Consider the following 21,412-nt stretch of genomic DNA (forward strand, 5'->3'; position numbering starts at 1 on the left):
CCGTCAGTTTCGTCCAAATTCTCAGTTATTCAGTTTTATCCCTTAAATAAATTGTAAAAGTTATTTATACCAACACCTCTTTGCATACATAAATTTTGGCTGTTAAATAATTTTTTAATTTTTTTTCGAGAGATCATTTTATATTGGTGGCAAATTCGTCTTAGTATAGCAATAAACTATTTTGAGTGAGTCAAATAATTTCTCCAAAAAAAGCTTCTGATTTTACTCCAATTGTCCGAATAAAACATCGTAGACAACAACAATGTGAACTTATAAAAAAAAAAATTGTATTTATAATATTAATGTGAACTTATAAAAAAAAAATTGTATTTATAATATTTCTTGACCGGAAACATATTACATGTTATCCTACATTTTAACCATGTATATTTTGATGAACCAATGTCATTTCTTAAACTACAATTTGTGTAAGGTTCTTGACCAAAATTTTGGGCAAAATATACTTGGAAGGTTCTCTCTCCAGTGTGTATATATACATATATGTATTTATTATTGTCTGCATGGGCTTAGCTCAGTTGGTCAGCAACAGTAAATCTAGGAGCAATGACCAGGGATCGAGTCTCGCAAGCGGCAGTGTACCTTTTGGAGCAATATATGTATTTATTATTTTCTTAAAAAAAAATAAGCACGAATCCAATGTTTCTGTGGCGGATTTATGTTTTGCACGTTTTTCAAACATTTAAACTAGTTTTGTGTATTCACATCCCTTATATTTTTTAATTTTTACAATTATATACATTGTCAAGTGCAAAAATTAAAACATTTGAAATGAGATAAGTATCAAATATACAAATACAACGAGAATTTAATATATCATGTTAACTATAATTTATATAATTTTTTAAATATCAAGTCTCATGTGCGATATTTTCACGGATATATATTTATGAGACAGATGGTTCATATATATAAGTGAGAAGATCTAAATAATTTTTTTTTGTGTTTTTTTAAATAAATTTATGCTGATATACGCTATATAAGATGTTGTATATATGATTTGATGAGTAAAATATCATATAAAAAAGGAAAACCAACCATCTATAAAAAGCAAAACTTCTACATTTTTTCAATAAAAAAATCGTATTTATGCATTTTTTTATAATGTAATTTTTCCATATTTAAAATATATTATATTAGAACGGACCCTATCGTTTATTTTTTCTTTTTCTTTATAATTTTAACTAAACAAGTACTCAAATTGGATCCAGATGGAATAATTAAAAATACAGAGGATGAATCTAAGAAATCTGAACCTTGAGAGTACTAAACTGTAAATTTAGCCTAACCTTTGCACCGACATTCTTCAATTTCTCTTGCCGAATAAAAAAGTGTAAGAAAAATGAAAATAGGGGAAAATTTACGGGGCATAGGGTTTCTTTTTGACGATCGAGAATCAGTGATACAATACCCTGTACTGTTATTTGGTACAATAGAAGTGAAATTTTGATTGGAATCTTACTGAATTAATCGACCAACATGTGGCATGAGGCTCGGAAATCCGAGAGGAAGGTGCACGATATGATGGACGCAGCTCGGAAGCGGGCTCAGCGCCGAGCCATATACCTGGCTAAACGGCGCGGCGACCCTCAGCAATCAATCCAGGCTATCGGATCTCGCTGCCGCATCCACCGCGATGATGCACTCTACCAAGCTACCCAGGATCAGCAGGGCTTGTACGGCTTTTCAGTTTTTACTCTATATGTATTTTTTAGATTAGTTTTATTCTATTAGTTTCATCAGTTTTTTCTATTTTTATAATGGAATAAATTATTGTTATCTGGACGCCATGTCGATCAAGGGAACAAAGGTTATTTTTGTAAAAAATATTTTATTATTTTGAACAACATTGATGGAATTCATTTGATTGTGAGTATAGGTGTTTTGGATTGTGGGTGATGAATTAATAATGCTGATTGTTCGTAACTTGCTCTTGATTATAGCTGTTTTTATAGCCTTTACTTGCGGTTTTTCAATTTGGATTCTGGCATTTTGTCGTTAAATTTGAGGTTACCACTTTGCCATATATCAGGATACCTTGGAATGGGAAGCAAGATATTTTAATTGACAGGTATTTTTTAATTTTTCTTAACGGCATTTCCTATGGGGGAATTGCAGAAAATATTTGAAGTGAGGAAATTTACTGGTGGTTTGTCTGCTTTACTTATTGGTGGCACTTGCATTATTCTCTTTACAGGTTTGATGGTCGCGCCCTTCTCGACTTTATTCGTGATACCAGTTCCCGACGATCTCGAGGCCTTGATAAAACTGAAGAAGAAGAAGAGCTAGAGGAGTTTGTTACTTTTGAGCGTTATCGGGATTTAATTAAGCATCGCCGCAGAGGATGTCGGTGCTTTTTTTGATTTTTAGAAGTCAATTGTGTTATTTATGATTCTTTATGTTTTTTTTGCTTTTAAAAGTCAATTGTGTGATTTATGATTCTCTATGTTTTATTGTGTATAATCTCTAGTTGACTATCTCACGAAACAGTGTTATACAATTATCACTCTTGAATTGTATGGATCTGATTAATCACTACGTTTAAGGATTAACAAGAAGTTTGTCAGTTACCGACGAGGATGGACTGCAACATGTTAACCAAGAGATGGAGGCTAAAATCACTGCATTTTTCAGAGAATCAGACATGTTAGTTTTTCTTATAGCATTACTTTTAATATTGAAATTTCTTTTATGGCTATTGCACTGTAAATTTATATTGCTGATATCGAAATTGGCAGCATGCATACTCTTTCATACTTTAAAATAACACAATGTGCGTGATGGGAGAATGCTGTTACCAGTATAGTCAGTTGTTTCGGTGTGATATTTTATGTTTCGGATTGTGCTACTTCTCCCAAATGTTTCATTTTCATTTATGTTGGTGCAAGATAAATGTTTCTTGATGTTTTTTTTCTGTAAGTTCTGATTGGCCTTTGTTCGGATCATTCTCTTTGTTTATTTACTTGTAACTAATCTTTATGTTTGCCCTTTTAACCTTCTCGTGGAAACTGTGGTTGCAGTAGATCTCATGCAGCTCAGCCTCAATCAAGCAAAGGCTCTTACTCGCAAGTTGGTTTCTCATATGACGCAGAAGGAAAGGAAGATACTCAATATTCAGATGGTGAAGAAGAGGAGGACGAAGAGGACGACGAAGAAGAATATTTTAACAGTGACGACAGTAATGACGAAGAAATGGAATCAATTGCAAGAGAATTTGGAGTGAAGAGATATGGATGGCTTTTATATATGGATAAAAAAGCCAAGGAGGAGAAAAGGAGGCAAAAAGAAATAATCAAAGGAGATCCTTCAATTGTAAGTTTGTGTGTGGTTTGGATTCGAAATGTGGCTCGATGAGGTTAGAAAAGTATATATAGTTAATACCCATCTATATTACCTCTACCTCAGCGGAAGCTAAGTCGCAAAGAAAGAAGGAAAGCTTCTCAGATAGAAAGAGAGAGGGAAAGGGAAGCTACCAGGAGTAATGGAACAAGAATACTTCGTCATGACCCCTATCGGTGAATACTTGATCCTCCCGTTGATGCGTTTACTGGAACATGTGGAGAGTTTCTAGGAGAAGTTATTGGTGGTCCTAATATAATTTAATCTGATAATTTGCAGGGAATCCAGGAGAAGTCCTACTTATGAAGCCTACTCACGTTCTAAAAGGTTAATATGTTCGCATCTGTGTTCGTTTCAAAACAAAACAACTGGTACACTATTCTGAATTGTGTCTGTTTTGAATAGATCAAGGTCTAGATCTCGATCATACTCGCCGTCACAATCAAGACGCGTTTCACGTGGAGTGAATGCTGCATGATACTCATTGGAGCAAGGATAATGGTCCCAAAATAGAGTATATTACTGAATTTGGGGGTGCTGGTGATGGAGATGAGCCAAAGCGTGAAGGATATTCTCCACCACCTTCTCCACCATCTCAGCTTGATACATCAAACCGGTCGGAGCACTTGACCTTTAATTCTTGCAAAGATAGATTGGACACTCTTTACTCTGCTGCAGCTTAGCCTCCATTTTGTTATCCGAGCCAAACTTCTGTGGTTTATAATAAATCATATTTAGGTTACAAGCATAACTTCCAGGGCGATGAGGGAAGGAAGCTTCTTTTTTGGAGCTCTTTTTCCCCTGCGTTGAACACTATGACTGCATCTGAGCTGGTGGAAGTCCCATGAAGTGTTTCTAATGCTTCTGCTTTCATGCAGACTATCATCCGGTCGCATACTTGAGGCTCTCCATATAGACCCTGCAGTCTGGTGTATCTCTTGAGAAAGATAAAAGCACCGTGCTGTTGAAAACACCAAGGTAGCGCTTGGTTTTTCTAATATGCATTATAATTTAGCGTTTGGTTTTTCTAATATGCATCATAATTTTTTAAATAGGTATTGCTTTTTATTGTAAGGTTTATGAGAACTGTTTGACATTTCTTATAGGGGTTTCCTTGCTGGTTTACTTTACTCTTATTCTCTTGGCAGTATGTCCTCTGCGCTAGCAAAGTTGAGCAAAGCAACAAGCAGCGGCAATCTCTCTAAGCAACAGGGGGACAAGAAGGAAACTCCTCAAGAACGACTTAAACGGATCATGGAGAAACAACTAAACAAACAAAGTATATTTGCTTGATGTTTATTCCAGAAGTGAAGCACCCAATCCATTCATCTGATGCGATATGTTGTCAAAATAGACAACTAGAAGTCTAGGATGTCTTTTTCTTAAGTTACTTGCCTTTGGTTATGTGACTCTATAATTAATGTTATAAAATGTGGTGTGATTGCTATTTTTGCAGTTAAAAAAGATACCGCTGCCGAGATCGCTAAGAAACGAGAGCAAGAAAAGCAAAGGCTCAAAAAACTTGCGGAAACAAATCGAATAAGTCGATATCAACGCCAAAGCCAAAGCCGAAGTAGAAGTTACAGCCGCTCTCCTAGGTATATACCTGTTTCTTAGTTTTGTATGATTGTTACTAGAATTCCACATTTGTAGTGTGTTGGACTCAGTTTCATCCCTTTGCCTGCTATTTCTATGTGGAAACCAATTTCCATTGAGAGTTTCCTTCTCCCTTTACTCGATCCATACAGCATTTTTTAACTTCTTTTAGGCTATACTTTTACGAATTGAAAAGGCATCACATTTTCACCTGCACACCTTTATATTGTCACAGTAAGAGTAGGCATAAAACTTGCTGTTGACAAACTAGTTCTATGTTAGCAAACCAAGTTTACATTTAAGCATGGATAATTTTGATATCTGTCATTTGTGAAAAAATTAATGTGATTTATTTAATTGCACCTCCTATTGTTTTTGTAACATTAGGATGATCACATATTAGGCTGCTTTGTGTTTTTAAAGAGTTCGATTTTATGTGATTGATGCAGAAGGCACAGAGACAGCCGTAGTCCAAGCAGGAGTAGAAGTAGAACTGCACGTAGATATCATTCGCGATCTAGCTCTCAATCTAGTTCTCGCTCCCATTCTCCTCGGTAACATATTTTAGTCTTAGGTTGTAAGGCTTCACAGGTACTGGTATCTCGGTTACTTATGGCTTCATATTGCAGTGGAAGAAGGTAGTCAAGATATTAAATGGCGAAGTCTGCGAAGGTCTTTGAAAGAATTTCAGCACCTCCCTGCAATCGAAGTGAAGTTAATTGATTTAATGTTTTGTGCTAGTGTGCTTTAGTTCTCTGTTGTCTTCTACATTATCCGAAACTGTATGTTGGTTTTACTATTATCCATGACAACCTTTCTTCAGAAGGCAAATTGTTTTGGGTTTACCTCATTATAGTTGTCAAATTGTGGATACCGACTGAATTGCTGTTTATGATACTTGGCTCTTACGTTGACTTCTGATGAAGCGGCATAACTACTGCCTAATCTGTATCTTGACTTAGCTCTATGTCTTGTCCGCAAATGTATCTATATGTGATACTTTTGAAATGGAAGTCGTGCAATCTGGCGAACCCAGTTTTTATGTCTATGTGAACATTCGATTGGATGCGCGAACCCAGTTTTTATGTCTATGTGAACGTTCGATTGGATGCTATTGCATCTAACGGCTAAGCTTGAGGTTTGGCTGAAGATTGATGTATATATTTTAGTTTCAGCGACTATGAGAGATTGATGTATATATTTTAGTTTCAGCGACTACGAGAGCCTGAGTAACGATGGCAATTCCTTGGCCTATCTGATGTGATGTGGGGATGGTTTGGGTACGATTAAATTTGTATTTGGTTGGGTAACAGGTTTTATAGAATCCGATTCAGATCCGACTCATTTAGTAAATATAGTAAATTATATTGTTTTAACCAACCTATTAAATGTAGGTAATGAAATTATATCATGTATTCTACATATTAAATCATATCATTTATAACATTTAACACGATTGTTTTGTTTGTTTGTTTGTGGGTGATTATTCATCTGATGAGATAAGGGTTAATAATTAGTTAATTTAATTGTGACGATTTTTTACTACAAGAAAAAAATTATTTTGTATTCCACTATCCGAAAAAGTAGGATCCATAGAATTTCAGGTATGGGTCGGCGCGAATTTACAGTTAGGTGTAAATGGAGTTGGGTTGATACGGGTCCTTCAAAATCTTGACTGGTCGAGCATCCGGTTCTAGAAAAGTCGGCCAAAATCTTGACCGCTCTAGGTTCGTATAACAAGTTAAATTTTATTTGCTTTTAATAAATCTATGCGCATCATGATTTATTTGAGTGATGATTTGCTCTCTTCTTGGACACATATTTCTAGTTTGTTGCTTTGAAGATGGTTGTTCCTTCAAATTATGAAAGAATGATTGAAAAAGTAAATGATTAATTTTTAGCTAACTGTTTTGCAAACCCTTTTCAACGAAAGTCCAAAATCGTATAGGAGACAAGAAAATATATGAGACTTATTTTATAATCATCAACTACTCTAATTTGTTTCAAATTTAAATAAAAGGCATTGTACCTTTATGGGTTGATGAATTTTTTGTATGTCTGGTTGAATCCCGTGCATCAGACGGTAGTTCTCTTTGATCTATCCCAAAAGGCTCAACATTAATATTTTGCTTTGTTCCATCCCTATGTCCCCATACTTTTTATACATTCGTTTTCTATTTTTTTTATTTGGCATCTCTTTATTTCTTTTGGTGGGGGAATAATAATCGTCCTTACCTACAAAACACATCAAATTTTATTTATACATGAAGTCAAAAATTCCTATATTTTGTATGTACTAAATTGTGTTTCATCTTTTACTTCATGACATGGTTTTAGATGTGATTATAAAATAAAAAAAAGATGTTTTTTTTTTATCTATTTATATGTGTGGATATAATTATCAAGTTTTTAACCATCAAACACTTGGGGATATCCACCAAGATGGCAAGATAGTACGATTTGTTTTCTATAACAACGTGACTTCAATTTCCACTCTCTTTGCTTTTCATGGCCTTTTTTCTTTTAGTTTTAGCTTATATATATAGTTTTGATATGTTGTCCATCGACCATGTCACTTATAATGAGGTGACAAACACTTTGTTATGTACCCACCTCTGTGTCCACTTCACACTAAATATGCATGTGCATCAACTAGCTAGATACAAAGACGGACACAGATGATGGTAGCATAACAAAACTATACACACACACACAATTTTGTTATATTGTCCATCCACAGTGTCCACTTCACGCTAAATATTCATGTACATCTACTAGGTAAACATAGAAATGGGCAGGGTTGTTGGACAAAATAATAAAATTGTATATTTATACAGTTTTAATATGTTATCACCAATCGTGTCCTTCTAACACTGCATATACATGTACATATATTAAGTGTGCACAAAGATGTGCACGATTTAGAGATAACATATCAAAACCAATCTGCAAATTCCAACCACACACGAACGATGCTTCTATAAGACTATACTACCTTTTCCTCGTAGAGGGCGGGAGTCTTTGAGCTTCTTGACAATTGACACGACTCTTTAAATTCAATTCAAAATTTTGCTTCTACATATTTTTTAGCCTCTTGAAAACAAGAACAACGATAGATCCAACAGAATCGTGCATTTTATAGGTGTCAATTCCCTCTTATAAAAAAATCGATTTCACTTTACATATATACATGTGTGCGTGTGTGTTTGTGTATGTTAGGACCAATGGAATCCGGATATCTCCATACTGGTATGATATTGTTCACTTTAGATTTTAACCCTCATGGTTTTGCTTTTGGAACCATCCAAAAGGGCTCATAACAATGGAGATATCATTCCATCTTTATTAACCCATGATCTTTCTCTATATCTTCCAATGTGGGGCTTTGATTGCATCCCAACAGTGTATATATTAAAAAACTATGATGATTTTATGTTCTAATAAATTATACAAAAATGGGTATTATTTAGCCATTGCATGATAAGTTTTCTTTCGTCCTCTGATATTGCCTATACGGCTATAGGACCACGATATAAATGGAGATGATGAAACAAAGAACATGATGTCAATTTCCATACCTTGGCCGGCGAAAGTTACCTGTAATAATAATAATAAATAATAATAATAATAATAATAATCATATATATATTATATATATATCAAGGTTTTTAACATAAACAAATTTATGTGTTGGTTACTTAGTATGCATCGTCTTTTTATGTAGCTTTACACCCTACAAATCCAAAACTTCGATTCAATGATGACTGCCTTTTGATAAAATAAAATTAAAATGTAATAACTATATGGTACTTTTTCTACATCTGTTAAAATAATGAATATTGAAAAATGAACATCCATCCTCTTTTTTGAAATCACTTAGATTAGGCTTAATGTTCCATTATTCTACTAACTTAGGAGATGAATCTAATTATTTTTTTTTATCTATTAGAACGTTGATGGAGCACATGGGATGGTCGTGGATATCTCATGAATTATTAGTTGAAATCATGCCCATTTTATGAATATTTTATTTCTAATATTAGTGGATCTTTTTTATTAAAAAGAAAGTTCGAAGTAAGCAAACGTAAATGCAAGTGTGGTTCCATCAACTTTGTCGAAAGAAAGATTGGATGGATTAATGATAGCATCGATTAATAAGAAAAAATAGTTGAATATACTAATTATGCAAATTTAGTTAATATTTTTGTCTTTGTTATTTGCATTAAGTTGCAAATATTTTGAATAATATATATATTATTACTGATGGGTTATGACACAATTTAGTATTTAGTTCATTATCTTTATCTTTAGTCAATTAATGAAAACCTCTCATTAGTTAAAAAAATTGAACACGTTAGCTAGTCCTGATACTAATCATGCAACATGATATTATTTAAAAATCAAATATTCATATACCATGACATTATTCTTGTCTTATATATATATATATATATATATGTTGGTGTGTACATATATGCATATTATGTTATTATCGAAAAAAATTTTAACCAGAGAATTATTGGCGATTGCCACTTGAGGATATATATGTTTAATCATAGTTAGAAATCTAACAACTGATTTGTCCTTATCATTACGTGCAATGTTAGCCAAATCACACACAGTTGTCAATTTGGTTTTATGAATTTATCAAATCAGATTTGCTCCACTCTACGATTTTATATATCAAATTTGTTCGTGTGTATGTCTAGTTAGCAATCACACCTAACTCAATTTATTGTCAGGACGACTGATCTCCATCTCTTTGTATCTTTTGAACTTTTGTTTGCATTGTGAAAGCTCGACATATCAGTAGACGAACAAATAGGGGTGTGGCCGAGGAAGACAACTTCTTTATGGTGCCCAACACCGTGTCGGAGCCGGCCGTCCGTGTCCGTCACAAGCAGCCCCACCGTGTCGGGTGGTTCTTGGACAAGAATACGACTTGATATATAGTATCGATATAACCGATCTTATCCATGCTTGAACTTGATTATGAATAATTGGACATAATTTGGTTAATCATGCATAGTGTTACAACATTATTTAATAAAAATTTAGGCGAAGCTATATTGTTTGATAATTTTGTTAAATCATAATATATTATATGTCCGATAGCTCATAAAAATTTGTCACGACTTGCTCGTAACTCAAAATAATTTGAAGAAGATAATATTGATTCTTCTAGCCTAACAGTACAAAAACAGAGTTATGTTAGAAATTTGAGTTCACAAATTAAATAGAATAATAATAAATTTAGGGTTGACCCCATTAATTTTTTAAGGTTGTAATAAATCCCCAATCGGCCAATCATATAATTAAATTATTGATATTAGCTTCACATGAACCTCCATTGTTGCAGTTAAAATTATATTATCTCCTTCTTAATTTAACAAATCGTAAGGTCACGTTAACATGTGACACCCTGCGGCCAATAATAATAATAATAATAATAATAATAGTAACATAAATTGTCATATCCGATGGCTGCAATTTCAGTAGCCCATCTCCTTAATTTTTTCAAAAAAATATTTATAAATAATTGACTAAAATACAAAATTATATAAATCAGATTAATATATTGAGCGTCATGTGAAATACTGGTAAAAAATATTATATTTATTTGTGTTGTCAAGTGTCATGTGAAATATAGGGAGGTTTTCATGGGAATAAGGTGAGGATCCGCGGATTAGGATGCAAAAGGCGAAATTGAATGCTTTACATGCATATTTTTTATAAAGGCTGAGTACAGTTTGATTCGTTGATTGTCAAACAGAAAACCACAAAAAAAAAAAAAAAAAGAACATAAGTAAAGTTTTGTGTTTACAATCATCGATGATGATTGTACTTTTTTGTTTTTCATATCTACGAAAGGACGAGTTTGAACTTGATTCGGAAATATGAATTAGCCTCGGGACAAATTGTGAACTACACCAAATCTTCTATCTCTTTCAGTTCTAATGTTCCATCTGATCTCAAGAATTTTCTTTGTTATGCTTTGGGACTACGAATCATGAGACCTATCTTGGTCTTCCCTCTCCTATTGGGTGAATAATAAATCGGAGATGTATGCATTTATTAAAGAGAAAGTGCGGAGGCAGAAGCTTTTTTCTCAAGCAGGTAAGGAAATCCTTTTAAAATCATTGGTTCCATCCATCTCCTATACTATTATGTAGGAACAGAAGATGAACTCATTTAGGTGGGATGTTCTCTCCGTGTCAATTTTGTTGGACGAATATTCGATTCAACTCAATTCATGAAAAAATATTGATTTTCACGGTAATTATAGGATTGAGTCGTACTCTTCTACCTATACAAATTCGTGAGACCATCTAGGCCTAATCAAATAAATAAATTATTTTTATAACACATAATTTCACTCCTTTTTCCATAAATAATTTATTACGTTCAACAACTAATAATAAATGTCGTGGGGTTTTTTTTTCCCCTCATTTTAGAAAGTCGGTGCTACTGAAAATAGATGGTCAACTTGTGAAAAATTGGTCTTTTTATGACTCCAATCCAAAGAATATTAATGTCTTCCACTTGATTCAAATACTTAAAGGAAATTTTTTAATCCAAAAAAAAAGGCTTTTTTAGCTTTGGGATGATTTTATTTTATGCAATAATCGGATTTATATTTTAAAGTTGCAAAACCAAAGATTAGCTCCATTCACAATTCATTAAAATAAAATTATTACCATTATTTTTGTTTAGCATGGTTCTCTTGGTTGGGTGTCAAGAAGGTGACCCCAAGTTTCTCACTTTTACAAAATATCAATTGGGTTCAAGTTTTGTTTACATGCATTTTTGTCTAATAATTATTGGCTGTTTTATAATTAGATGTAATTGGCTACTTGATAGTATACTTGAATGATGTGTGTTTTTGCTAAATATCACACATCGGCTGAATTAATTTTTTTAGAGTTGTATATTCAGATTTGAATAATCGTTCTTTTTTAAGTTAATTTTTAGGATAGAATTATATACATTTATCAATTTTTAACATTATATCAAAACCAATAATCATTATTGTGTATTAAACTTGTATGTGAGTCACTCGATAATGTCTTGTAAACTTAATTCTTCAATTGTATATTTTTCAGCTTCAGATGAGTGTTTTAAAATGTCTCGCATCGGTGATATTAAATAATTGAGAATTGTATGTATAGACTCGGACAATTCTCTCTTCTCCAATTAATTTCGGATTGAGTTAAGATAAAGTTATCTCTTCACAATTTTCAACTAAGGTAAATTTTAAAAATAAAATAAAATAAAATTTATCGTTACATAAAAATTTGTTTTTTTAAAAAAAAAATAGTGACTTCCCGCGTGTTTGACTGTATGATTCTCCCCACTGGCTCTTAGCAGGCAACAAAACTAACTCTATCGAACACTTTCCCAAGTTGTTCTTCCCTACAAAAATACAACTAATCAACTCGTTAATCATAATTTTTAATAATATATTTAAACTAATTGATATAAATCGGTTTAGATATCCATATTTAATTTTTAGAGTTAGCGAGATGTATAATCTGTTCAATTTTTTTTTTTTTAAATTCGTAACCTTCTTGGATATATATATATATATATATATATATATATCTGTTATTCAAAAAAATATTTAATAATCAAAAAAAATTTATGTTTGCAAGTCATACTTATTTCGCATAAAAATTACATAATCCACCAATATTCTATAATGAAACAAATGTAGCCAAAAAAAAAAATCATCCTTCAGCCAAATTCTAATTATAATCCTCTCAAATATGATATAATTACAAATATGTACGTAATCAACAATATTTCACCTAACCATTTTTTAATCAAAACCCCTGACCCTGTCTACTTCCTTATTTGGTAACCGTTCAACCCATCTTTTTAGACACATTAATTATTAATGTCGTTAATAATATAATATAATATAATAATATTATATGTGAATAAAAACAATCACCCCCTCAGACTTTTAATTAAGAGTGTAACTACAGTTAATTTAAAAATAAAAAAGAAGGAATTTACCCTAAAAAATTAAAGAATAAAATTTTAAAAATAATAATATTTTTTTAAAACATAAAATATTAAACTGGGCCCCACCTCCACAACCATGTTATAAATTTCTCCACGATTATTCTCCGTTTCCCATTTTCAGTTGCGCTCTTCCTTCGGCTTCACTCCATCTCCATTTCTCCAGCTTTTTCTGTCAACAGAATCAGTTCTCCTAGCTCAAAATACCCTTTTCTCTGCATGAATTTTTATTCTTTTTTGAAGATCAATATATATAAGGTTTCTTTTAACCTTTTTTTTACTGATTTCTTAAAGTTGTGATCGAGTACAAGAAATGGTGGACGTGGATCGAAGGATGACTGGCCTGAACCCGGCTCACGTTGCGGGTCTCCGCCGCCTCTCTGCACGCGCCGCCGCCTCTCTGCCCTCGACGCCCCTCCCTCCACGCAACAGCCTTGTCTCCTTCGCTTCTCTCGCGGATAAAGTCGTTACCCATTTGAGAAACTCGGGCATCCGGGTCCAACCTGGGTTGTCCGAGGCAGAGTTCGCATTAGCAGAAGCAGAGTTTGGGTTCACCTTCCCGCCGGACCTGAAGGCGGTGCTTTCGGCCGGTTTACCGGTCGGAGCAGGCTTCCCCGACTGGCGATCGGCTGGTTCGGCACGGCTCCACCTTCGCGCCTCGATCGACCTACCCATTGCTTCAGTCTCCTTCCACATAGCTCGTAATGCATTATGGTCCAAATCATGGGGACAGCGGCCATCCGACCCGGAGAAGGCCCTCAAGATGGCCCGGAACGCCCTGAAACGGGCCCCGCTTTTGATACCCGTTTTCAACCATTGCTACATACCTTGCAATCCATGTCTTGCGGGAAACCCCATCTTCTACGTCGACGAGAACAGAATTTTCTGCTGCGGCTGCGATTTATCGGACTTTTTCGACCGCGAATCTACCCTTTTTCATCAAAGATCCGACACAAATGGTCTCTCCAAGCAAAGATCCATTTCTGGGAAATCAGCGGGATCGTTCGCGAACTACTCGAGAAGAAGTCTGGACGCTATCTCCGGCGGACGAGCGCCGAGATGGGTAGAGTTCTGGAGCGACGCCGCAGTGGGACGCCGCCGGAGAAACTCGAATTCGTCATCGTCCTCTTCATCTTCGCCTGAAAGATATTTCGACATGCCGAAATTCGAAATCCCAAAATGGATCGACGAGTACGTGACTCGGATGGGATCCGTTCTGAGAGGAGGAGGATGGACAGAATCCGACGTCTCGGAGATCGTACACGTGTCAGCATCCGGGTTCTTCGAGGGCGAGATGGTAATGTTAGACAACCAAGCCGTGCGAGACGCATTGCTTCTGAAAACAGATCGGTTCTCGGATCTGCTCCGGCAAGCAGGCTGGAGCTCGGAGGAGGTATCCGATGTATTGGGTTTTGATTTTCGACGGGAGAAGGAGAAGAAACTGGCCAAGAAGTTGTCTCCTGAGTTGATAGAGAGAATCGGGAAACTGGCTGAATCGGTGAACCGGTCATCTTTGTCGTAAATCGAAGATTCCTTGAGCTCTTGTTTTATCACCTTATCCAAGTCTCGTGTTTCATTTTTGCCTCACACAAAACTTTGGCTAATAGGAAAATATAATTGTGAAAAAAATCAGAAAATCAAGTTATTTTATAAATTATATATATTAAAAAGTGTGTAAAAACAAATATACTACAACATGTAATGAAATTATATAAAAATATATTGACTTGTTTAATATTAATAATAAAAATGTTTTTTTTATCTAAAATCTTTGCATAATTTTTTACTTAAATATAATTTTACATGTAGAAAAATGTTTAAAATACGATAAATTCTTAAAAACAAATATAGTACAACATGTAATGAAATTATATAAAAATATATTGTTTAATATTAATAATAAAAATGTTTTTTTTATCTAAAATCTTTACATAATTTTTTATTTAAATATAATTTTACGTGTAGAAAAATGTTTAAATACGATAAATTCAAGCTATTTTTAAGGTAAAAAATCTCATCTTGAGCTCATGTTCTATCACATTAAGATTAGGTAAAAACTTATGTGAAACGGTCTCACGGATTGTATTTTGTGAGACGAAGCTTTTATTTGGGTCATTAATGAAAAAATATTATTTTTTATGTTAAAAATATTACTTTATTATTGTGAATATCGTTAGTGTTGACCCGTCTCGAATATAAAGATTCGTGACATCGTCTCACAAAAATCTACTCTTAATACTATCAACATTAATATTATCGTAAAAACTATTAGATAAATGATTGAAATACAATCTAAATCTAATCAGCATCTCATCAACCGTTTAATTAAATAGATGTTGAGCAGGGGATAAATATTTAATAAACAGAAGGCGTGTACCGTACACGCACGGATGGGGAAGGGGGTTGTGAAAGCGAAACGACGTTGTGGGTGGGGCACTGTGCGTTTGAAAGGGAGCGGCATGGTGCGCTGACGAGTAGGGCCGTTGCCATTACGTTGAGGCACACACACTCACGGAACATAATGTCTCTGACAACCTTTATATCTCTTAAAATAAAATTCAAGATAATATACTTGTGGGTAGATTTTATTCATTCTGCAGAAATTCTGATTTCTTTTTGTATTCTCGAGGAGGTGGGTTTGAAACCGCGCTTTCTTTTTTAGATGGGTTTGAACATTGTCGTATGTGTTATTCGCCTCGATGGAACCCCTTTATATACAATTTTTTTTTTACATGCACAAAAATGTGATAACGTTGGATGATGCAAACAATCAAGTGTTGTCATTGGCTTTTGCGCTTGTTGATGAAGAGACCTACGACTCATGGCAAATGGTTCCTTGATAATGTAAGCAAACATGTCATTCGTGGGTCTAGAGGTATATGTGTTATTTCCGATAGGCATCGGGGCCTATCGTAAGCGCTGTGGATGATATACCAGCTTTCAAACCGCCTCGTGGTGTACACCGTTTTTTTTTAGACATATGTGCTCAATTTTCAACAATCAGTTTAAGAATGTTTATTTGAAATATCTGTGTTGGCGAGCGGAAACTCAACATCAGATACAAAAGTTTGATGCCACAATGGATGCAATTAAAAACCATAATCCGAATGCTTATCGATACTTGTCTGGGATTTCACGTGAGAAGTGGATGATGGCCCATGATGGTGGGTGGCGTCGTGGTGTGATAACGACAAATATGTCCGAGTGTTTGAATGGTGTGTTGAAGGGTGCAAGACGTCTTCCTATTTCAGCAATTGTGCAGTTAACAATTGGACGTTGTGTAAGACGTCTTCCTATTACGGTGTCATGTTCGGGATAGATTGTGTAGATCATCCCCATCAGTTGCAGGTTCGGGAATTCGTTGTCGCATTCCAAATTGACGCAACACCCGATTTGGACGATACATTTCTACAATATCGATTTGATATATGCCCCCATCTTGTAGACAAAACAAGAATAATTTGTTATTAATTAGAAATAAAAATACAAAATCAAAATTACATTTTTAAAATTACAATATTTTTTTGAGTCCACAAAACTAATAAAAATTTGATTTGTTTTATTTTAAAAATTAGTAGAATGATTATATACTGATAAAAAAGTAAGAAAATAAATAAATGTATATTATAATTTCATATCAGTTCAAACTTGCTACAACATTTTTTAGTTTATAATATTTTTAACATTTTTTATCCCTAAAATTTAATTAACATCACAAAATTATTTTTCATTTGATCAAAATTTTCATTCTATTTAAAAGTGAAGGATTAAAAAAAGTTTTTAAAAATTCTCGGATTGTATCTAAATTATATTTAATGTCCTAATTTCTCTAAATTACTTAATACTCAACAATTAAATTTTGATTTGATAAAACAATAGAAATTATTTATTTTTTCAAACACTCATTTTTCGTCTTAATAATTATATTAAAATTATGACTGATATAACTCTTCACGATAAGAATATAAAGCCATCCATATCCGTTTTAACATTAAAATTTGTCACTTCTTTAAAAACAATATCATCTTAAATTATATGAGGTAAAAATTATGAATGAAATATATAACGCAAAATATAACAGTTGTAAATTTAATTAATAATATTGAAAATTATAATTTAATAAAAATCACTGACTTTATGATAGATGAAGAACTCATAAATATAATGTCATATATGAGACAACAGATTAATTTTGATAAAGAAAACAATATCTTGAAAGAAAAAAAAAAGCAGAGAAGGAAGCAAAGAAATACAGAAAGAAAATAGTTACCTGAAAATGAAGAAGAAGGAATGGCAAAACAATACATATTGTGTTCTATTATTGATTGTGTTCTATTATTGATTGAAGAAGTACACGACAGTAATAATAAAAAAAAAAGATAAACAAAGAAAAATAAAAAAGTGGTGGGGTTTCAAAGCCCACCTCCTCGAGAATGCAAAAAGAAGTCGGATTCATTCATAAAGTGGGGTTTGAAACCCCACTTTATTATATTTTTACAAAATTTTTAAATATGTTATATTTTTTAAAAAAAATTTAAAATTTGTAATATTTATTTAAAAAACTCCATTATGCCAAGTTTCTTCTTTCTGAGATGAAATATGAACATAAAGAAGATAGGAAGTGGAAGTTGGTGATGTCTTCTGTTGAGATGATATATATATGAATGGAAAGAAGTGAGAAAGGGAGAGAGCGTGCATTGGAATTTGATCAAAATAGATCTTTTTGGATATTCCAACATTTAGCTTTTGCCAGACACGACATTGAGGTAAGGTCTAGTTCTAGTTATGTGGTCCGGAACTGAATTCATTCATTCGTTTAAGGTTTCTTTTAGATGCATAAAGTTACTTGAATTTTTGGCAAAGAAAAAAAAAAGCTCAAACTTTTTTACAAGTTTATACATATACATAATTTTAAGACACCCTCATGTTAAAATAATTACCATTAACATGCAAAATTTAAGTTGCTGATACGCGAGAGGGTGGTCTTTCCTATGAGATCAGGCAAAGAAACAGTTGTCTTTGCTAGAGTGAGTGTTGCATGGTTAGTTGATCTATAAACAAAAACAGAGGTACAAGATATTATATCTTTAGATAAGAATCGACAATCTTCGATAAACAAACCTAAACTAGAGTGGTCTAGTTCTGGATTATTTAAAACATCAATCCTCAGCAAAACAACATATTCGATTGCGAGATGCAAATTCTTGATCAGCCAACTAAAAGTTTCTCTGATTCCCAACGATTCGGCTACAGTTGGATTATTATTGCCATGTAATTTGCCATAAATTGCATCAATCACCTGGCCTTGTGAATTCCTCCATATGCGTCCATAACCAATATGTGGGTTGTTTGCAAATAAGGTTTGATATACAGGACATGGCAACTACTCTTGGTCTATAGAACCCTGTCCCCTGTTGGCGGACGAGGAGGTGGTGCAGCCTCACATGTCCGCTGTGTTACTGAGTTTACGGTATCAAGATGTTGAATGTTTATGGACAATATAGTTTATCTTTAGATAAATCTCGATCAAATTTAACTCATAAAAACTTTTTTTTTAATGTTAATATAAATGTGATATCTAGTTTAATTAAATATCATATTTGACTAAATATCAAGTGTTCTTGGACCTCGTTTCTGATCCAACCCGAAATTTATTTCTTGCGAACAAACAATTTAGCGTGGTGCTACTGCTCCATAGCATAATTAAAAAGTTCGAATATTATAATTATAAGAAAAGTATTCCTTAGGTTGGGCCTGGTTAGAACCCAGATTTTACCAAAATCCAAAATCATTTGATCAGACCCATTTATAGCCCCGATAACCAAATGAGACTATATTAGAACGTAGCCTACAACCAGAAATTGAAAGACAAGGATAAATATATGAGCGACTCTCTTGTGATACGATCTCATGAATTTTTATATGTGAAATATGTCAATTCTACCGACATTCACAATAAAAAAAGTAATACTCTTAGCAAAAAAAGTAATATTTTTCATGGATGATCCAAATAAGATATTTTCTCACAAAATACGACCCGCTAGACTGTCTCACACAAGTTTCTGACCTAAATTTATATAGTAACTGTTTCATATTATTATAATAAGATAATTCAAATCACGTATTCATGCTTTATTTTTATTCTTTCTATTTTGTATTATTAAATTTCTCGCGTAATAAATGCGGACGGTTATTGAATTTAAAATAACTATAATCATACTCAGTGCATGATAGATAACATATGATTAGTTGATAATTAATACATTTATTGAGACAACTATTAAATTAATTCCGACGTCTCTCACTTGAGAATAATGTTAAAGGCACGTATCGGTATATCAATATTTACGATTATTATATTATATAGTGATTCAATAAATCGCAAGATTTTCACTAAAATAATTCTATCTTTTTTTAGAGAAAATCAAATTCCATAATATTAGTTTTAATTTGTTTAGAGTGTATGTTAAAAATATGAATTTTAATTTATTTACGTGTCAACACGTGATGCTCATGTATATCAATGGCTGTGTATAAAAAAGGAGTATGTGCTGTCTAGAATTGACCCCCTAATTAACCATTGAAAAGTTTTGATATTTCACCAGCCCCCTCTTAGCTGGACTTGTGCTCAATATGAAAATGGTGGACCTGCTTTGATTTAGTATGAAATGCAAGTTCTTTTTACTTTTGATGAAGAAAAGGACAATATATATTTAATTTAATCAAAGCTTCAAAGATATAGCAAGAGTTGTATTCTTCCATCTACCTTTGCTCCATTTTATAATCAGTTTTCACACTAATAATGGGTGCAATGAAACTAATTTGACCATTTAGAAAAACACAAAATTCGTCTATTTTTTAGTTCTAGTTTTCCCAGAATGTTGGTGTGACATTACGATTTCAATACCAAATAACCACACTATCACACTATGCCAAAAGTTTGATCAATTGGATAACAAAATGATTATATAGGTCAACTAATAAGACTAAGGTGGAAAAAATACTGAATTTTCGGTATATCAAGATTACCATAGCAAAAGATAACGAACTTGTCGAATTTTCTGTACGATACGGTATACCATCCCTAAATAAGATCAATTTTGCTTCTTTCTCTAATTTATTTCTAAAAATCTCCATACATGTGTTAAATAATGTGCAATATTGTTTAAACAAATAAATAAAACGTGTATGTTCCACATTCACAAAATTAATTTTTATGTTAGATAATTCAATAGTTTCTAATAATTGACTTGCAAGTTTTGTGGATTGTCCCAAAAAACTTTAACCTGGTTTCTGACATGTACGGCAACAACAACCAAACAGTTAGCATGACATCTTTATACTTTCACACTAAGAGAGAGCAAAAGGATTCCCATGTGGTATGCCATTTAATAAAACATTTTGCATGCTTAAAATAACGTTAACGATTTGTCCATACAAACTCAAGTATCTTTTTTATTTTTTTTAAAGTTAGATATTAAGAAAAAAGTTGTCCTTTTCCATGCTTGTTGTATAAGTTTACCTATTGAGTTGGTTCGATTAATATGATAGAATTATGAAATGATCTATGATAACACGATTGCTGATATGATAAATGACATGGGAAAATAGGTTAGTTGTAACAGAGTTTCGAATTCGAAACATTGATCCAAACATTAAAACTCAGTATCGAAGGAACGATAAGTCATTGGATGATTTACGTCGACACAATTTGGTGTGATCATTGGATAAAAAATGACAGTTAATTAAACCCTTTTTGATCATGGTATATATTTTGTTATTTTTATTGGTGGAATTATTAGTCACATTGGGGGGGAAAGGATAGATAAATGTCTTGAACGAATAGAAGATTAATCTTTGATTTGTGGACTTCCATGAACTGGCTTCTATAAAGTTTCCATTGAATATGGCTCCTAAAAATAATAAATAAATAAATAAAGTTTTCATTGATGGGCCATCTATGAGTTACTCATATCATCTTTCATTTTCAAAATTAAAGTACTCCTATAATTTGTCAAATTTCACTTTAGTCTATCAATAATAATAAAAAAGAATGTACACACGCATCGTGTGTACAAAATAATTAGTCAAAAAAAAAAGACGAAGGAAGAACCTACAATCAAGAGAAGAGAGGAATACAATTGAAAACACAAGAGAGAATATGAGCTTGAAAAAGAAAGAGTTTCTATGAGAGTTGTGTGATTGTTCTTCTCTATAGTTTCCCTATTGTACTTCAACTTTTGGTGATCAATAAAAGAGATTGGGGTGTTCGGAGCTACAAGGTAATATACCCGGGCTTTAGCCCGGGTGGCCTTATTTTATTTTTTTTAAATTTATATGTAAATTTTAGAATAATATGATATTAGTCTGGGTAGATCAATTTAAAATATTAGAAGATTCTAGAATTTAAAATTCTAGCCCGGACATAGCCATA

At 33.0% G+C, this 21,412-nt stretch overlaps 1 protein-coding gene and 1 pseudogene across 1 annotated transcript; both read left to right on the forward strand.

The window, feature by feature from the left end:
* Window positions 1-1,332: 1,332 nt before the first annotated feature.
* On the forward strand, window positions 1,333-5,917 carry LOC140823587 (uncharacterized; annotated as a pseudogene).
* Window positions 5,918-12,883: 6,966 nt separating this feature from the next.
* Window positions 12,884-14,533, forward strand: LOC140823588 (uncharacterized). Its single transcript, XM_073185003.1, has one exon. It carries the CDS (start codon window positions 13,292-13,294, stop codon window positions 14,498-14,500), a length of 1,209 nt encoding a protein of 402 aa, XP_073041104.1. The 5' UTR covers window positions 12,884-13,291; the 3' UTR covers window positions 14,501-14,533.
* Window positions 14,534-21,412: the final 6,879 nt, after the last annotated feature.

Source organism: Primulina eburnea, chromosome 2, assembly GCF_022965805.1.
Source record: "Primulina eburnea isolate SZY01 chromosome 2, ASM2296580v1, whole genome shotgun sequence".
Classification (NCBI taxonomy): Eukaryota; Viridiplantae; Streptophyta; class Magnoliopsida; order Lamiales; family Gesneriaceae; genus Primulina; species Primulina eburnea.